The 17,409-nt window shown below is 32.2% G+C and overlaps 2 protein-coding genes and 1 long non-coding RNA gene across 4 annotated transcripts; 2 read left to right on the top strand and 1 right to left on the bottom strand.

Annotated features, from left to right (window-relative positions):
• Nucleotides 1-221: 221 nt before the first annotated feature.
• Nucleotides 222-2,739, top strand: LOC107945893 (uncharacterized). Of its 2 annotated transcripts, XR_001696770.2 has the most exons (4): nt 222-531; nt 808-975; nt 1,093-1,598; nt 1,738-2,739. It is a non-coding gene; the product is annotated as an uncharacterized lncRNA (long non-coding RNA). The 2 variants fall into 2 exon arrangements; XR_001696769.2 differs by lacking the exon at nt 1,738-2,739 and having other exon boundaries at nt 1,093-1,673.
• An 8,194-nt stretch (nt 2,740-10,933) lies between these two features.
• LOC107945896 (acidic endochitinase) lies at nt 10,934-11,945 on the top strand. Its single transcript, XM_016880045.2, has one exon. It carries the CDS (start codon nt 10,934-10,936, stop codon nt 11,828-11,830), a length of 897 nt encoding a protein of 298 aa, XP_016735534.1. The 3' UTR covers nt 11,831-11,945.
• LOC107945894 (rho GTPase-activating protein 5) lies at nt 11,841-14,267 on the bottom strand. Its single transcript, XM_016880044.2, has 5 exons — nt 13,577-14,267; nt 13,367-13,484; nt 13,183-13,302; nt 12,851-13,081; nt 11,841-12,529 (listed from the first exon to the last, which is right to left on the bottom strand). The coding sequence occupies exons 1-5, from the start codon at nt 13,978-13,980 to the stop codon at nt 12,035-12,037; spliced, it is 1,368 nt and encodes a 455-aa protein (XP_016735533.1). The 5' UTR covers nt 13,981-14,267; the 3' UTR covers nt 11,841-12,034.
• Between the last annotated feature and the right edge of the window lie 3,142 nt (nt 14,268-17,409).

Raw genomic sequence — 17,409 nt, 5'->3', positions numbered from 1 at the left:
AAATTCAATGTTAAATCCAAATTCATTAAATTGTCATTTTTTGTCACATGATTATTAAATTGAGTATTTTTTTAATTTTAAAATATCACATTAATAAATTTAACAAAAGATTTTTAACGATGTTAATATATTTTTTTTTTGAAAAATCAACTAGACTTTTTATAATAACTTAAACCAGAACAAAACAAAAGGATGGTTTCCAGCAGCACTGGGCTTGAATCCAAAAATAAAACCAACAAATTCAAAAGTAAAAAAACAGCGGGACCAAAACCAAAAAGGAATGACCCATGAAAGCAAAATTAATAAAAAAAGAAACCTAACCCTAAACCAGTCAATGGCAACAGCTGGACACCACAATCCATTGTCTCTTCAAATCACGGTCCCAACTTTTGATGATAGCAGATTCCAAAAGATCTTTTAATCTTCTGCTATCAATTTCCATGAAAGCCTTCTTTATTCTTATCAGTCTGGTTGTCTCCGCCGCCGTTTCTCCATTTCGCGACGAACATAGCTTAGAACAGCACCCAGCAGGTAATGTCCTCCTCCCTTTTTCAATGCTTCTTGCGCAAGAATATGGGCATATTCATTTTCTGCTTTAGGAATAAAATGAAAACCAATTTCCTAGAAATGAACCTTTTTACTGTGAATATCTCTGATGAGTGCCCCAATAACTGATTTGTCGAGATCTGTAGTTTGGCATTTCTTTATTACCATTCTTGAATCCCCCACTATTTCCAGAATGCTAAAACCCATTGAAATTCCTAACCGAATGGCTTATAATCCTGCATGTGCCTTCACCGCAAACAGATATGGTACTTCGGTGTGAATAACCGTCTTTGATGCCAAGATCTCGCCCCCCACATCTCGTATTACCAGTCCCAAAATAGATTTGGAAGATCGCTTGTCAAAGGCTGCATCAAAATAAATTGTCACCCTCGTTCTCCTTTCAGTTTGTGGCCTCTGTCTATTTTTAAGGTGAGTTTTTTCTCCTCTAAGCCATTCAACTCAGAAATATAGCTATAGATTTGTTTCGAAATATCCATACCCATCATACATTTTCTTTCATAGATTAACCGATTTCTATGTGTCCAGATTGACCATAGTCCGCAGCAAAAGAGACGACACTGTTGGCTAGTCCCCTGACTAAAAACCCAGATAAGCCACTCCCACTTGCTTTGAATGACATTATTAACTACCCAGGATGATTTAAATTCATCCATACTTCAATTATTGTAGGACAATATTGGAAAATTTAATTGTTGTCTTCCTCAGAGTTACGACATCGGGGACAATGAATTTCCACAACCACTTTTTTATGCTTGAGATTAGTTAAAATAGAGATATAATTCCAGGAGATTCTTCATATTGTAATTTTAACTTTCGAAGGAAGATGTAAATTCCATATTTTCCTGTAAAAATCTTTAATCTCGGTCTGTATAAAATTATTACTAGGACCCGAATTAGCCTCCTGTAATAGTTTATAGGCACTTCTAACTGAGAAATTGCCTGACGGTTCTCCTCTCCACACTTGGAAGTCATCGTATGTTGTCTCCTCCAAAAGGATCTGTAGAATTTTCTTTGCTATATCCTCATTAAAAGTATTAACAATTATATCTTTGTTCCAAGTTCTATTAGTGTCATCAATCAAATCCGATACTAACTTGATATTTTCATTGTTGGCATCATTTTGTAATCTGTCTGCATCAACTCCCGATATCCATAAATCACCCCAAACAGAAATCCGATTCCCCATGCCAACCCTCCAACATAGACTTTGCTCCAGAAGTCCTTTTGTTGCCGAAACACTCTTCCAGGTAAGCGAAGGTAAATTCCTTAACTGACTGTTGATAAAATTCAAATTCGGGTAGTATTTTACTTTCAAAACTTGGGCTAGCAAAGAATTAGGAAAATTAAAAAGACGCCAGCCTTGTTTGGTTAATAATGCAATATTAAATTTATCAAGGTTTTGAAAACCTAGACCACCGTCATCTTTTAAGGAACATAAATCTTTTTCAATAGAGGTGAGCAAAACTCGATTCAGATTGAAAAAATCGAAAAAAAATTTAAATTTCGAGTTAAACGAATCGAGTTATTCGAATTAATTCGATTTTTTTTTTCAAATTTCGAGTTCGAATCGAGTTGAGTTTTCAAATTTGAATAATTCGAATAATTCGAATATTAAATTATAATATTTTACATTTTTATCTAAAATTTTTTAATTTTTTTATTTTTCTCTCAAAACTTTTACTCCTCACTTTCCTTTCAAAATTTTTACTTTCCTCCTAATCTATTCAAAATTCATTTCTCACTAAAATTTTACTCTCTCATTTATTTTTTCTCAAAATTTTATTTCCTAAACCCCTCAAATCATTTTATTTTCTCTCAAAATTTTTACTCCCTCTTATTTTTTCCCTAAAATTTTTATTCCCTTCCCATCACACCTCCTATCTACCCCAAACTCTCCCCTTTCTAATTTTTTTTAAATATTTTTCTTTCAAAATTTTACTTCTTTATTTACTTTCCCTCAAATTTTTATTCTCCAAAACTTTTTATTTCCCCTTTAAAATTTTACTTTTCACCTTTTACCCTCAAATAAAAAATCAAAATTATCTAAAAAAAATTCACTAAACATAAATAGTAATAATTTTATTTATATCTACATTTTATATTATTTATATTATTGAATTGTTTAGTCATATTGAATATTTATATTAAAATTGAATTATTAATTATGCCATAAAATATTCGTGTTGAAATTTTATATTGGTATCAATTTCACATTTTATTTTTAAAATAATTTTTATTAAAAAAATTATATTTTTACATTTAATATATTTTTTAATTTCAAAATATATAGTGACAAGAATTTGAAGATAATTGAAACAACTACGCAAGTAAAGAAGCTAACCAATATATAAAAAATTAATAAATAAATTATGAGGTGATGAAAGTTAATAAAAAATTGATTAAGGTGGGTGATAGTGGTTATAAGGATCTAAAATTATTTTTTAAAATTTAACTCGAACAAATATATTCGATTCGAATTCCATCTCACTCGACTCGATTTGAGAAAACTTCAAATAAAGTTAGGATGATAAAATGAGATTCGAAAATTCGATTAACTCAAAAATTTTCGATTCGATCGAATGCTCACCCTTACTTTCCAAGCACATCAATGGATACCTTTTTAACCTTGACTTTTTTGCCACCAAAATTTAACAATTATACCCTCCATTTCAGCACATAAAGACTTAGGGAGTAAAAAACAAGCCATAGTGTATGTTGGAATGGATTGAAGAATAGCTTTTATGAACACCTCTTTTCCTCCTTGAAAGATATGCCTTACACTCCAGTTATCTATCCATTGCTTAAATCTATCCTTCAATATTTGAAAAGACAATTTCTTCTTTCTACCCACCATATTGGGAAGACCAAGGTAACGTTTTGGGTTATTTGAGTTATGCACACCAAGGACGCTCCCCCTCTTGCGTATTAGTACAAAAAAATACAGTAGATTTATCATAGTTAACACACTGACCGGAACAATTCTCATATTCGTGCAAAATCTGTTTTAATGAATGAGCTCCTCTTTCTGTAGCCTCCCCAAACAAAATACAATCGTCTGCAAATAATAAATGTGAAACCTGTGGACCACTTTTACTTGCCTTAACCTTTCTAAGTATGTTTCCCTTCATTGCGAGCCACATAAGACTAGAAAGGCCTTCCTCACAAATTAAAAATAAGAAGGGGCTCAAAGGGTCACCCTGCTTTAGTCCTCAAGTAGGGCGAAATTTTTTTCCAATATGACCATTAAAGACCACCGAATACGAAATTGTAGATATGCATTTCATTAAAGAATCAACCTGACCTGGATCAAAACCCATTCGCTTCATTATCTCTTCCACAAAATTCTATTCAACCCTATCATACGCTTTACTCATGTCCAATTTCACCGCCATAAACCCTTTTTTCCTCACCTTCTTATGTTTTAAGGTATGTAAAATTTCATAAGCCAGCAAAACATTATCCAAAATCAACTTCCCAAGTACAAAAGCACTCTGTGCTAGATCAATACATTTATCTACCACTACTAGAAGATGATTTGCAATGACCTTAGCCATCAATTTATAAAACACGTTACATAAACTAATGGGTTGAAACTGAGTAATATTTGAAGGGTTTGAAATTTTTGGTATTAGCACAATATTAGTTTTATTGATCGAACTAATATCCATACCTCCATTTAGTAGTTGTAGAAAAAAGGATGTAACATCTTCCCCAATAATTTACTAACATTTCTGATAGAATAAAGTTGGAAAACCATCCTCCCCTAGCGCTTTTGTAGGACCCAATTCGGATAATGCCTCTCGGATTTCCACCTTTGTATATCTCGTCATTAGCCGAGAATTGTCCTCATCGAACACACAGCGATCAATTCCTAACAGAAGATGTTCATGATTTCCTCTCCCCCAACTGAAAACAGATTCTGAAAATAAGATCTAGCAATTGCTTTTATTTCCCGAACCTCTTCCATTTCTCTACTATCATCAAATTGCACTTTGAGGATAAGATTCCTTCTTCGTCGTTGTATCGCTTGTTTATGAAAAAACGTAGTATTTTTATCCCCAAATTTCAACCAATTCACTCGCGCCCTCTATTCTCAATAATGCCCATCCTTCTCAATCTCAAAATTTAGTTGGATCTTTGTGTCAATAAGTTCTGCCAAATTCTTATAATCTTTTTCGGATTCCAACAACTCTACCAATCTAGAAGTTAACAACTCCTTTTTCTCTTTTCTACTTCAACGAATTCAATTAGCCCATTTCTCCAAACCTTTCCTTACACTTTCCAGCTTTCGCAACAAATCTCCTGTTGAATTATCCCAAATGTGTTGAACCTCCTCAGCAAACGATTCCTCCAAAACCCACCAAGCTTCGAACTTGAAACTTCTTTCAAGCAACTCTTTGTCTTCTCGTTTCGTAGTGATAAGCAATGAACAATGATTCGAAAAAGAATGGGGAAGATATTGAATTAAAGCCTCAGGAAATATAGACATCCATTTTTCGGTAGCGACTCCCCTATCCAAACGTTCTTGAATATTCGTTTTTGATAAATTTTCTCTTTCCAAGTAAACCAGTTTCCAGAATAACCCACATCCAACAAATGACAATCTTCCAACACAGTGCGAAATGTTTCCATTCATCTCTCTTCTCGAGGTAAGCCTTATTTTTTTCAAAGCCATACATTATTTCATTAAAGTTTCTACAAACTAACCATGAAAGCTCCTCAGCATTACGCAGATTTCTTAAAAGATCCCACGATTCATCCCTATCCTGCGTATAAGAAGAACCATAAAAACCAGTATATCTCCACTTATTACCTTCATCAGTGTCTTCAATTACCACGTCAATATGCCTTTTTGAAAAACTTTGAAGCGTAATACTAACATGCCTACGCCACGCCAAACATAACCCTCCTCTAAAACCAATTGATTCAACATCAATAACATTAGAAAACCATAACTCCTTCGGACTCTTTCCATCTGATTCCTATTAATTTTTGTCTCCATAAAAAAGACCATCTGGGGATTATATATCTTCAACGAATGCCGAAGTTGTCGCACTGTCCGTGGATTCCCCAAACCACGAATATTCCAACTTAAGATTTTCATTGCTCTTGGTCGGCTTGCCTTTTGGTAGCCGTCGATAATAAAAGATTGTTGTTCACCATTCTTCTATCCCTCATGACCAAACTACTAGATTCTTCGCCGACTGTATACCCTTCAGTCTCTCTTCTTTATCTCTTTTTCCCCTCCTCTCCTATTAAAACACTTTCTTCAGCATCATGATCCATTGCAATTTGATTCTCTACTATTGATTGATTTCACCCCTTTTAAAATAGGCAGGCGGATTTCTTTCCAAATTAAATTCTAAAATGGGATCAATGATAGACCCACTTCCAGGATTATTTATCGTACCCCATATTCTACTTTCAGATGTCTGATTTCCATCGATATTTCCTCCCCTTTCTCCCTCTTCTTCCTCACGTAACCAGATACTACTTTGTGCTCGGTCTCTTCTAGAATGTGCTCGTAACGAAAGATCCCAGCCCATCTCAATAATCTCCACCCCTAATGCCATTTTTGCCTCGTAGAATGAGTCACTATGTCCCAAACGACCACAATAGGAACAAAAAAGTGTTAATTTTTCATATTTCAATCTGTCATATGACCGATTTCTATAAAACATAACCTGTTTTTTCCTCTTTAAAGGATATCGTACATCCAATTGGATCTTGACTCGTAAAAAATTCTGATATCCCTTCCCCATATTAACACCATCATACTCTAAAAACGTACCTATGAAATCACCTAATTGCTTTGCCAAAGCCTCAAAAAAGAAACCTGCAAGAACATCGTGGATCTGAACCCAAAAAGGCGTCAAAATTAAAGGGACTCTTAAAGGGTCTTCCCCCCACTACAACGTATTTAATATCAACAGATGATTATTAAAAGTCCATGGTGAGCCCTTCAAAACCCTCTCCATATCTATAATATGAAAAAACTGAAATAAAAATCTTCTTTCCCTTAGATTCAAAATTTGGACTCCTCTGACCGGATGCCACAGATTCGCCATGTTGCTTTTCATAGCCGAAAAGTGAATCACACTAGCTGTCAGAAAGTATCCCACTAGGTGAAAAATCCCATCTTCCTTTTCTGGGATTGAAAAAGGTTGTATTTGTAAAATCATTTCCTCTTCTTCATTAAGGGTTAAACCAGCAAATTCAGCTTCCATGAAGGCTGATTAAATTTCACACGTTGGAGATAGTAAATAAAGAAAAAATACAATTTCCAAAAAACAACTGCTGCCACAGTAAACCAAATTTAAATAAAAAAAACCTAAAACTCTGCCAGAGAAGACAAATAGTAGCGTGCTAGGGTAGCAGGCTATTTTTAACGATGTTAATACTTAAATATAAATTTTTAAATTTAAAAAATAGAAACTAAATTTATAAAAATTAAAAAATACACAGAAAATACAAAAACTTAAAACATATTGTAAGTTTTAAATTGTATCCCTATAATTTAACCCAACAATCTATATATATAAATGGAAGCTTCAAAGGACTTTACATGGGGCTCTCTTACCATTTTTATTTTATTTTATGGAAATGATTAAATTTATATACCTATATATAAAAAACCTTGGGCTGACATGTGGCTCTCTCACCATGCTGCCTTTACACAAATGGTTAAATTTCACCTTTGGTCTCTCTAATATGTTTAAATTTGAAATTTTTAAATACTTTAATTTTTAAAATAATTTGACACCTAAATTTTTATAATGTTATTAATTAGTCCAAATAGCTAATATAATTAATTTTTCGATTAAATTATTACGTGATAAAAGTATTAAAGACTAACACGTGACTTCCCATTTATTTTAGGTTTATATGAGTGCTTATCTTTTTTTCTTTCAGTTTTAAAAAATGGTTAAATTTTAGTTTTGACTCTTTTATTATGTCTAAATTTAAGATTTAACTGCCACACTTTAATTTTTAATGTAATTTGGTCATTATAGTTTTATAATGTTATTAATTAGTCCAAATAATTAATTTCATCAATTTTCCGATTAAAACATTACGTGGTTGTCGAAACTATTTTTTTATTTTTGGAAAAAACAAAAATTAGTTGTCGACTTAAAAAAAAACATAAATTGGGAGTCGCCACCAATCTTTTATTAAGGTGTGATTGGATCACCTAAAAAATAGCTTTGGTCTACGAGTTTCAGAAAAAACGGATTCGGGAGTCACTTACGTGCGAGGAAGGATTAGCACCCTCTAACACCCAAAAATTGATACCAAATTGATTAATTAATGTCTTAAAGTCGAGAGTTTTAAAAAAATGCTATCCTTAGCTAAATGAAATTATTTATTAAGACTTTCTCTTTTTGAAAAGAAAAATATCACACTCAATGCGTTAGGGCACAACATTTTATTCTCTTCAAGATGAGTTGGTCCAAAAAACTCGTATAATAAAATTTAAGAAAATATTTAATTTTTTAAAATTTATGAAGAAATCACAACCCAATACGTTAGGGCACGATTTCTTAAAATCCCAAACATTCAATATTTCCTTTATATATATTTTTTTTAAAAAATTTTATCTCGAGGAATCAACGTGTCACATCCAATACGTTAGGACACAACACATTGAACTCTCAATGACAAGTTTTATTTTGTTTGATTAAAGAATAATCCTCAATTGTTAGATTTTACGAAGAAAATCGGAACCCAATACGTTAGGGCTCAATTTTCTTGAAAATCCTAAATACGAGTATTATCTTTATTTTGAAAATTTTTCATTTTTAAATTCGAGTAAAAGATAATGTAATGTTATAATGTATGTATAAATATCGTGATAACAAATACAATAGTAATAAATACAACAATGGCATAGAAATAATATAAACAAATAAATAAATAAAAATAAATCAATAACATGCAAAGCATCAAATAAATGAGTGAAATAAAAAAAAAACATGCTTTTAAAATATAAATGAAAACATAAATTGATAAACAAAAGAAGAAAATAAACAAAAAAAATATAAAGAGAAAAAAGGGTACAAAATATATACATGTACATATATAAAAAAATTATATACATATATATAGATTATAAAAAAGATAATTACATATATATAAACAAATAATAATAATTACATATATTAAAATTAATTAATTTAGAAAAATATATATAAAAAATTTATGAAGAATAATATAAAAAAACATACGTATATACATATTTATCAAAAAAATATAAAAATGTATATATATGCATATAAAAGTTAGGAAATAAAAAATGTATATGTATATAAAATGTAAATGTATATATATGTATATAAAAGTTATGCAAATAGAATAATAATATATATATAATATGTGCATGTGTTTATAAAAGTTTTTTAAACAAATGTATGTATATATATTATTGTAAAAAAATATGCGTATGTGTATATATAGTAATAATAATAACAATAATGATAATAATAACAACAATAATAATAATAATAACTTAATAACAAGAAAATCAAATTTAATAAAAATAAATAATAAATAATAAATAAAAAAAGACTAAATCGAGCTTTGACATAAATTCTGGGCCTAAATCTGCAAATAAATGAAGTCGAAAGGACCCTATTAAACATGCCAAAGAAAATAAAAATGCAAGAGAAAGAGAAATTTGAGGGAATACTCTTAAGAATTATTATTACTCCCAACGTCCCCCCTTTACAATGAAGGGAGAGGCATCTATTTACAGTTGAGCCTCCCCAAATCCAATGGTACAGATCAATTACATCAACGACTAAGATTAAAGGGTATCTACAAATTAAATCTCTAAGATTACAAAATCATATCTTCTAAGATTACATATCCTTGAAGATTATGTTTCTATAAGTTTGTAGATGGACCTTCAACCTTTTCAAGTAATGGGTCATTTCGATCAGGCCAAATGATATAATTTTGTACTGGACTTAGACTTTGTTTTATTATTTTGGGTTAATTATTTTTTTGTGAGCCCAGGGCTAAAATTGGGTATTACAGTGGTTATATCTAATTGGATGCCCTAAGGGTGTTAGAGATGGATAAATAGCTTTTTATTTCTTTTAGGTTTACATTGTTTCCTTTATTATTATTATTATTATTATTATTATTATTTCTATTTTAGCTTTTATACTATGCTGAAACTTGGGATTTAATCTATATATCTTATTTTTGACATAAATTGATCCTTTTACTTTTATAATGTTATTAGTTAATCCAAATATTTAATATTATTAACTATTTCAATTAAAATCTAATGTCAATTTTTCTTAGGAATAGTATTCTAACAAAACAAAATCTATTTAAACATTTTCGATGTTATTTTTATTGTTACATGGTTATTGGGTGATTTTTTTGTAATTTTAAAATGTCGCACCAGTGTATTTAATAGAAGAATTTTAATAGTGGTAACAATTGGACATTAATTTTTAAATCCAAATAGTAAATGGTCTAAATTTCTAAAAATAAGATTAGAGTATATTTTAACCTTTAAATTTGTACTTCATAATTTAACACAAGTATTATTATCTACATAACTATCCATAAAAGGAAGTTTCAAAATAGCCTCCTCATTTTTATTTTATTTTTTTGCGTTTTATAAGAAAATGGTAAATTTTCAATTCTAGTCCTTATGCTACACTCAAATTTTAGATTATATAATAACGGCCAAATTTTAATTTTGATCTCTATGTTACAATGTCATTGATTAGCTTAATACTTTTTTTTATTAAAATGTTGACGTAACTTTTAAGAGTTATTAACACTATTAAAATTATTTGTTAAATTCAAGTCCATTACAATTTTTTTTATTGTTACATGGCTACTGAGTTATTTTTTTTAATTTTAAAATGTTAAATTAATGAATTTAACAAAAGAATTTAATGGTGTTAACGATTGAATCTGAATTTTTAAATTTAAAAAATAAAAAAACTAAATTATTAAAAATAACAATACTGATACTAAATTTCAAATATAAAAAATTACATAAACTTTGAAGTATGTTTTAATATTCAAATATTTACTAACCAAAAAATTATTAATAAAGAATCAATGCTAGTAACTCTTTAATGAAATGTCATAGGAATTAGTGTTCAACAAAAATGTCTCAGGTATTGCCATTAAATTGGCATATATTGCTTGCGTGAAGTCTACGGTAAATCATTAAAATATAGAGACAGTATTAGCCTACTGGTACGCTGCGTTCTTAGCTGCAAATTTTCAGAATAATTGTCAAACAACAAGCACCCTTTTTCTGCTATAAATTTGGAGCTTCACCTCCATGGTTTCAACACACAAACAACTCGGTCGTGTAATAAAGTAACCTAAGAACATGGCATTCAAGCTGAATATATCAGTTTCGTTCATCTGCTTGATGGTTTTGGTGTTAGCCACTGGTTCATATGGTGGCGGAATTTCCATCTACTGGGGCCAAAATGGTAATGAAGGCACCTTAGCGGAGACTTGTGCGACGGGAAATTATGAATATGTGAATATAGCCTTCTTGGCAACATTTGGTAATGGCCAAACTCCGATGATAAACCTTGCCGGTCATTGTGATCCTTATAGCAATGGTTGTACTGGGTTAAGCTCCGACATTAAATCGTGTCAAGCTAAAGGTGTCAAAGTGATTCTTTCGATAGGAGGAGGTGCTGGTAGTTACTCCCTTTCTTCGTCTGATGACGCTAGGCAAGTCGCGATGTATCTTTGGAACAATTTCTTGGGGGGAACGTCGTCGTCTCGACCGCTTGGACCTGCTGTTCTTGACGGGATCGACTTTGATATCGAGGGAGGAACAGGGGAACATTGGGACGATCTCGCGAAATACCTTTCGGGATATAGCAAGAAAGGCAAGAAATTGTACTTAACCGCAGCTCCTCAATGCCCATTCCCTGATGCTTGGGTTGGAAATGCATTGAAAACGGGTCTCTTTGATTATGTTTGGGTCCAATTCTATAACAACCCTCCTTGCCAATACTCGTCGGCCGATATTGCCAACCTTGAAGATGCATGGAAACAATGGACTTCGGATATCCCAGCAACCAAGATTTTCCTTGGCTTACCGGCAGCTCCTGATGCAGCAGGCAGCGGTTTCATCCCTGTAAACGATCTCACATCCGAGGTCCTCCCTGCCATAAAGAATTCCTCCAAGTACGGCGGAGTTATGCTTTGGTCCAAGTATTATGATGATCAAAGTGGATATAGCTCTTCCATCAAGAGCCATGTCTGAGACCTATATATACTCAACTCTTATATATTACTCGTATTATAAATATATGGTCTACATTTATGAAACTATTTTCAGTTATGCTACCTAAAATTGCAGATTAAGATTCAGTTCATTACTTTTTCAATACTGCACATCATACGCTAGTACAAGGAGTATACCATTATAATGCATATTACACAAACAACAATCACCATTGATGTTGTATCATATCCAAGCTTCTCCGCCTCTTCCTCTAGTATTTACAATCCCGAGATTCCGTGTCTTCTTCGTCGGCTTACTCAACTGGAATATCGGGTGCCTGCATAATTGCCTTACACCTTTTCTTAAACTTAGCCGGTCACCATTATCATATCCACTTCTACATTCAGTTTCAACATTTCCCATTTCCCATTCATTTAGTATGTTGTTGCCTGAAATGGACTCAACTTCCTCTTCTCTGTTACTATTCTGAATGCTCCATTGTTTCTCTTCGGGGTCACTTTCGAGTCTACTCAATGTGGCAACCCTCAAGAACTTAGCAGTGGCAGGTTCCTTAGATGCACATGTATCGGTTATGCCAGTAGGACAATCTGAGCAAGATGGAAGCAACCTGTCCTTGGTAGCGGACTCATCCCTTTCTCGAATTGTCTTTAAGATCAATGTTTTGAGGAAGTTCATCACTTGCACGGCGTGAATCAATGCTGTCAAGGGATCGGCCATCTGCAGTAGGTAGATATATTCCTCTCATTTAGTTTTTTTCCTAAAACTAGTGTTTCAAAACAGAATTAAAGAGAAATCACTTATGGCGAATTCTCTCCGGTCCTAACCTTCCACTCTGCCACTCTGCCGAGATAAGAGGCCAACAATACTATACTACCCCAAGGGACAATAATGTTTACCCCAATGTCCACATGTTTAGGCCCTCCATTACTGTCCGAAACAGGGCAGCTGTGAAACACACAAGGTGAACTCACTTCACCAGGCCACTCGCCCCGGTGCAGTTGAACTAGCAAGACCCCTAAATGCAACAAAGAAAAGTACCTGAGTCATATTCGGTGCGAAAACCATCGCGATGTTGCGTGCATTCATTTTGTTGTATTGTTCATACTCCACAACATCTGCCATCAAATTGATAGCCCAATCAAGTAAAGCAGCTTCTGTTGAAGGGAGCAACTTCACAAGCTCAACGCAATCGTCTTCCGTGTTGCAATGCATCACCTGCTCCGGTGTAAGGCAATCGAGCACTCCACTAGGAAGTTCTCTAAACCATGCCTACGAAACATTAATCAGAAACCAGATATGCCGTGAATCGCAAGGCACAAATTCAACCATCACCAAGGTCTAAAACCAGACATGCTTATATATATCTGTACCTTTATCAAACCAGCTAAACAATGGACATCGATTCCGTGCGGTACGACACCTTTGTTTAACTTTTCTCGAACATACTCTTCTTGACTATTTTCGGCATTAATCCGAAATATTCCTTCTGCCTTCAAATGAAACACAATTAAAACACAATTTAGTCATTAAACCAACATAGGCTAAGACTCTTACCTTAAGACCTCCATCATAAAAACGACTCTGCATCATAAGAAGAATTGTTGGCAAACTATTCCCTTTACCATCATAAGAACACTGCATTGACTTAGGAGAAACCCCAAAAACACTTGCACTGTAAACATGCAATAGACAGAAACAGATCAATTGAGTTCTTAGAATCCGTAACCAGAACTTTCATGGATCCAAGGCTAAGAAGAAACAAACCTGGCACTAGGAACCTTTGAGGGAACATCAGGTTGGAGTTCAGTAGGTAAGCCGAGGAAGCCATTAAAGCAGTCGAAAGTAACATGAGAGACATGCTTGACATCAGTTGGTAAGCTAATATCCAGGGAAGATATGTCGTCGGTGTCCACACTGCAAGTGACTAATGACTTCCTTAACAACGCTGCTAATATATCCATAAACGGGAATTGGTTGTTGTCTCGTCGTCCTCCATGACTACAACCAAACCTCGATTTCGAGCTTATCAATGGCGTCGTAGCAATAGGGTTCATCCCATCTTCTGCAAAATCTTCTTCTTCTTCATGGTCGTCATTGGTCTTGGTTTGGTGAAAGAACTCACTGAGTCCGAGCAGTCCACAAGATTTGGATCGAAACAACCCAGCCATCGTTCTCCCTCATCCGAAATCTTAAGTTAAAATATGTATTATATATGAGAAAATGAAAATAACAGCTCTTATTAATTATAAAAATGCATTAAAATTCAACTTAAATTAGAGTGTACATATATATACATATATATACACTTCTTGTCGCCCACAGTACAGTCACATGGGCACATGGCAAGGTTTCTTTTTTGTCTCAAATCTGAAGCTTTTATGGGTGCTTTCTACCCTACTAATAAGCTGTCATTGCAGAAAGACAGTTTCAAGAGTATCACTAAAAAAATATATTTGAAAAAAAATAGCCTTTTTTTGTAATATATACACATAAGGTCCCATTAAACATCTTTTCTTTAGGCTAAATTATGTTATTAGTCTCTGAACTTTACAAAACTTGTGAATTTAGTCCTTATACTTTTTAAATTTTAAAGTTTCAGTCCTCACCAAAAGAATAATTATTAAATCCATTATGTTACGTTCTGTTATTTTCAAAATTTGATGCGACAAATATATTATCATATGTGTAATACTATGTCAACTTGTTATTTCCACATTATTCACTAAAAATCCAATTAATGGATTAATGACAGTCATTTGTATCAAGATTGAAATGGCAAATTTCGAAAAGTATAGAGACTTAGAATTATACAATTGGAGAATATAGACTAATCTATAACTGTACGCATAGTGCTAGACTAGTAATTGAATTTAACCAAATAGATTTAACTGTTATTATATGGGTGATGACTAAAATTTTAAAATTTTAAAAGTAAAAAGACTAAAATTGACCAATTTAAAAAGCATAAGGACTAAATCCACAACTTTTGTAAAATAAAGGGAGTGATAGCAAAATTTAACCTTTCTTTTATATGACACCTTCAATGTCCCATAGTTACATAAAACCTCGATTGAAATCAAGGTTAAATCAAATTGGATTCAGGGACCAAATTTGTTCTAATGCTATTTTCTCCATTCATAAAACTTAAATTTAATACTTTACTTAAAAAGTATCTAGCTTTGATCAAACAAAATATGTTAGGTAAAAGTGCCATGGAGGCCCTTATACTAGAAGTCAGATGCATTTTGTCTCTTTTATTAAAAAAAATAGCAAATTAACTCTTATACGTTAGATTAAAAAGCAAATGGATCATTCTGTTAAAAATTTCATCTATTTCTAATGTTAAAATTTGTTCCCTATACATTAGAATGAGGTACATTAGGCATGTCACTTGTAATTGTCTGGTTATATTCCGTCAGCCATGTCAATTGTTAACAGTAGAAATAGATGAAATTTTAATAGAAATGACCAGTTTACTTTTTAATTTAATATACAGGGACTAATTTGCTATTTTTTTAAATATGGGGACACAAAATGTAATCTAACAACTAATAGATGGAATTCTATAGCACTTTTACCAATCTTTTAATATAAAAGTGGATGGAAAAGCCTGTTAAATAGTTCTGTACAGATAGACATGGTAAAGAGTTTTGTGCTTTTAAGAACTAAGTTTTGTGAAAGCAAGGGAGGTAAAAGGCAGACATGGAAAGGGTAGCTACCAGTTAATTAAATACACCATGACCATGCAGCGGCAAATACGACGAGACACGTGAACAATGAACACCTACCATGCAGATATAGTCCCACCGCCTGGTGTTGATCCGACGGTTCCTGGTCCCATATCCCTAATCTTGTCTGAACTGGAAAGTGGAATGCTTTTTACACTTCACATGTCTACTGTTGCATTGCAGTTTGCAATTTGCAATTTGCATGCACAGGTATAGACACATTTGCTGGGGGTTCTAAATGTTCTGACTTTTGTTTTAAGTCCCCGAAGCTTTGATTTTGGTGATCAAATCAAGAAAAGTTATTGAACTTGTTTATGTTTGTTGAGCAATTCAGTTCTTGGTGTTTGGTCCTGTTTTTCTTGGATGCTGATGTACATCTTGTTGAGTTAAAAACCATATTGAATCATCTCGGAAGTCTAGTTTACTTTATGTCAACCAAAATTTATAGAGATACCTACCTTCACCTTATATATAACATATAATTATCCACACGCTCAATATTAATATTTATCTTAAGTTTTACAAGTATTAATCTTCACTAATCGAAGTATTTTCTTTTTATGAATTGTACATAGCTCTCCATAGATACTAAAGATAAGACCTCGATACAGGGATAATACATTTGATTGTTAAAGCCTAGATTGATTGTCCAGATAATTACACTTTGAAGATAAAACTTCTTTGAAGAGTTGATTTCCCCTCAACACCTATAATTAACAAAAATTAAGAGTTCAATAATTTATATGCAAAATTATTAATGAAAAAATTAAGGGTTTAAGTTCATGTACTTACTAACAGCACGATTTCACTCCTCAAATTTGATAAAGTATAAACATCAAATTTTGATGATTTTTTGTTGAATTACTTATTTTTAAGTTTTCATAAAATATAAGGATGAAATTCGCGATTAGACTAATTAAAAACTATATTGAGTAAGGGATGTAGATTATTGTATTGCTTTATTTTTTTAAAAGCTTATAAGTATAAAAACAAACACGAGCAGCTAAGAATCATAATAATTTAGACTAAAATTGACTTACTAAACTAAAATCTACATATGACATCAACACATGGTGAGATTAAAGACCCACACATAATAATTGTGCATGTTGTTGAGACTTAAAATTTGATACTAAAAAACCCAAAACCTCAACCTTTGTCATTGTATTCAGGACCTCATTGATACTACTACATGCTTTAGAGATGCAAAGAAGGGTTTACCAGCAAACATGCAGGGATTTATATGTGTATGAAAATGGAGTAAAGATACATATGTTGGCAGTGATGTTAACGCCCTCAACAACTCAACATTGACTAAATGGAAGCGTTTAGATATCATGCATATGTCCATAATTTCATGCAAAAATGGTTGAGGCCCAAGCAAAGACCCATTATGGATTGTAGGTCTATATACTTACACATAAACAAACCAAAGAGTAATATTAGGGTGCTTTTAAAATATTTAAGAATATATGGAGGGAATCAGGAGTTTTGTTTTGATAGGTTAGGTTAAATACTAAAATTTTGAAACGCTAAACTTAAAAAATTGTTAAAAAATATTTAAATTTAATTATTAATTCTTTTTTAAAAAATAAAAATATCTAATATCTAATATCTTCTCCAACTTAATTTAACTTTAATTAAATTACTTAATATAATTACTTTTTTAAATTATAAACAAACATCTTTTCTTCTTTTACAAATTTAACAAAAAAAATAGTAATTTTCTTTTGCTATTTTTCTCTTGTTATTGACACATAATTTTGGTAATTATTTTACCTTCAACCTAAAACCCTGAACTTTAAACTCGAACCTAAACCTAAAACTTTGAACCCCGAACCTCAAGGTTTAGGGTTTTGGTTCAAGATT

The sequence above is a fragment of the Gossypium hirsutum genome, chromosome D12, assembly GCF_007990345.1.
Source record: "Gossypium hirsutum isolate 1008001.06 chromosome D12, Gossypium_hirsutum_v2.1, whole genome shotgun sequence".
In the NCBI taxonomy this organism is placed as follows: Eukaryota; Viridiplantae; Streptophyta; class Magnoliopsida; order Malvales; family Malvaceae; genus Gossypium; species Gossypium hirsutum.
The sequence above is the reverse complement of the archived record's forward strand: the minus strand, read 5'-3'. Positions and strand labels throughout refer to the sequence as shown.

Excerpts from the sequence above, each read along its gene's own strand:
- LOC107945896 (XM_016880045.2), top strand. The coding sequence starts at position 10,934 with ATGGCATTCAAGCTGAATATATCAGTTTCGTTCATCTGCTTGATGGTT.
- LOC107945894 (XM_016880044.2), bottom strand. The coding sequence starts at position 13,980 with ATGGCTGGGTTGTTTCGATCCAAATCTTGTGGACTGCTCGGACTCAGT. Across the intron at positions 13,082-13,182 it reads GTTTAGCTGGTTTGATAAAG|GCATGGTTTAGAGAACTTCC; the intron begins GTACAGATATAT and ends AATGTTTCGTAG. Across the intron at positions 12,530-12,850 it reads TCGCACCGAATATGACTCAG|ATGGCCGATCCCTTGACAGC; the intron begins GTACTTTTCTTT and ends TACCTACTGCAG.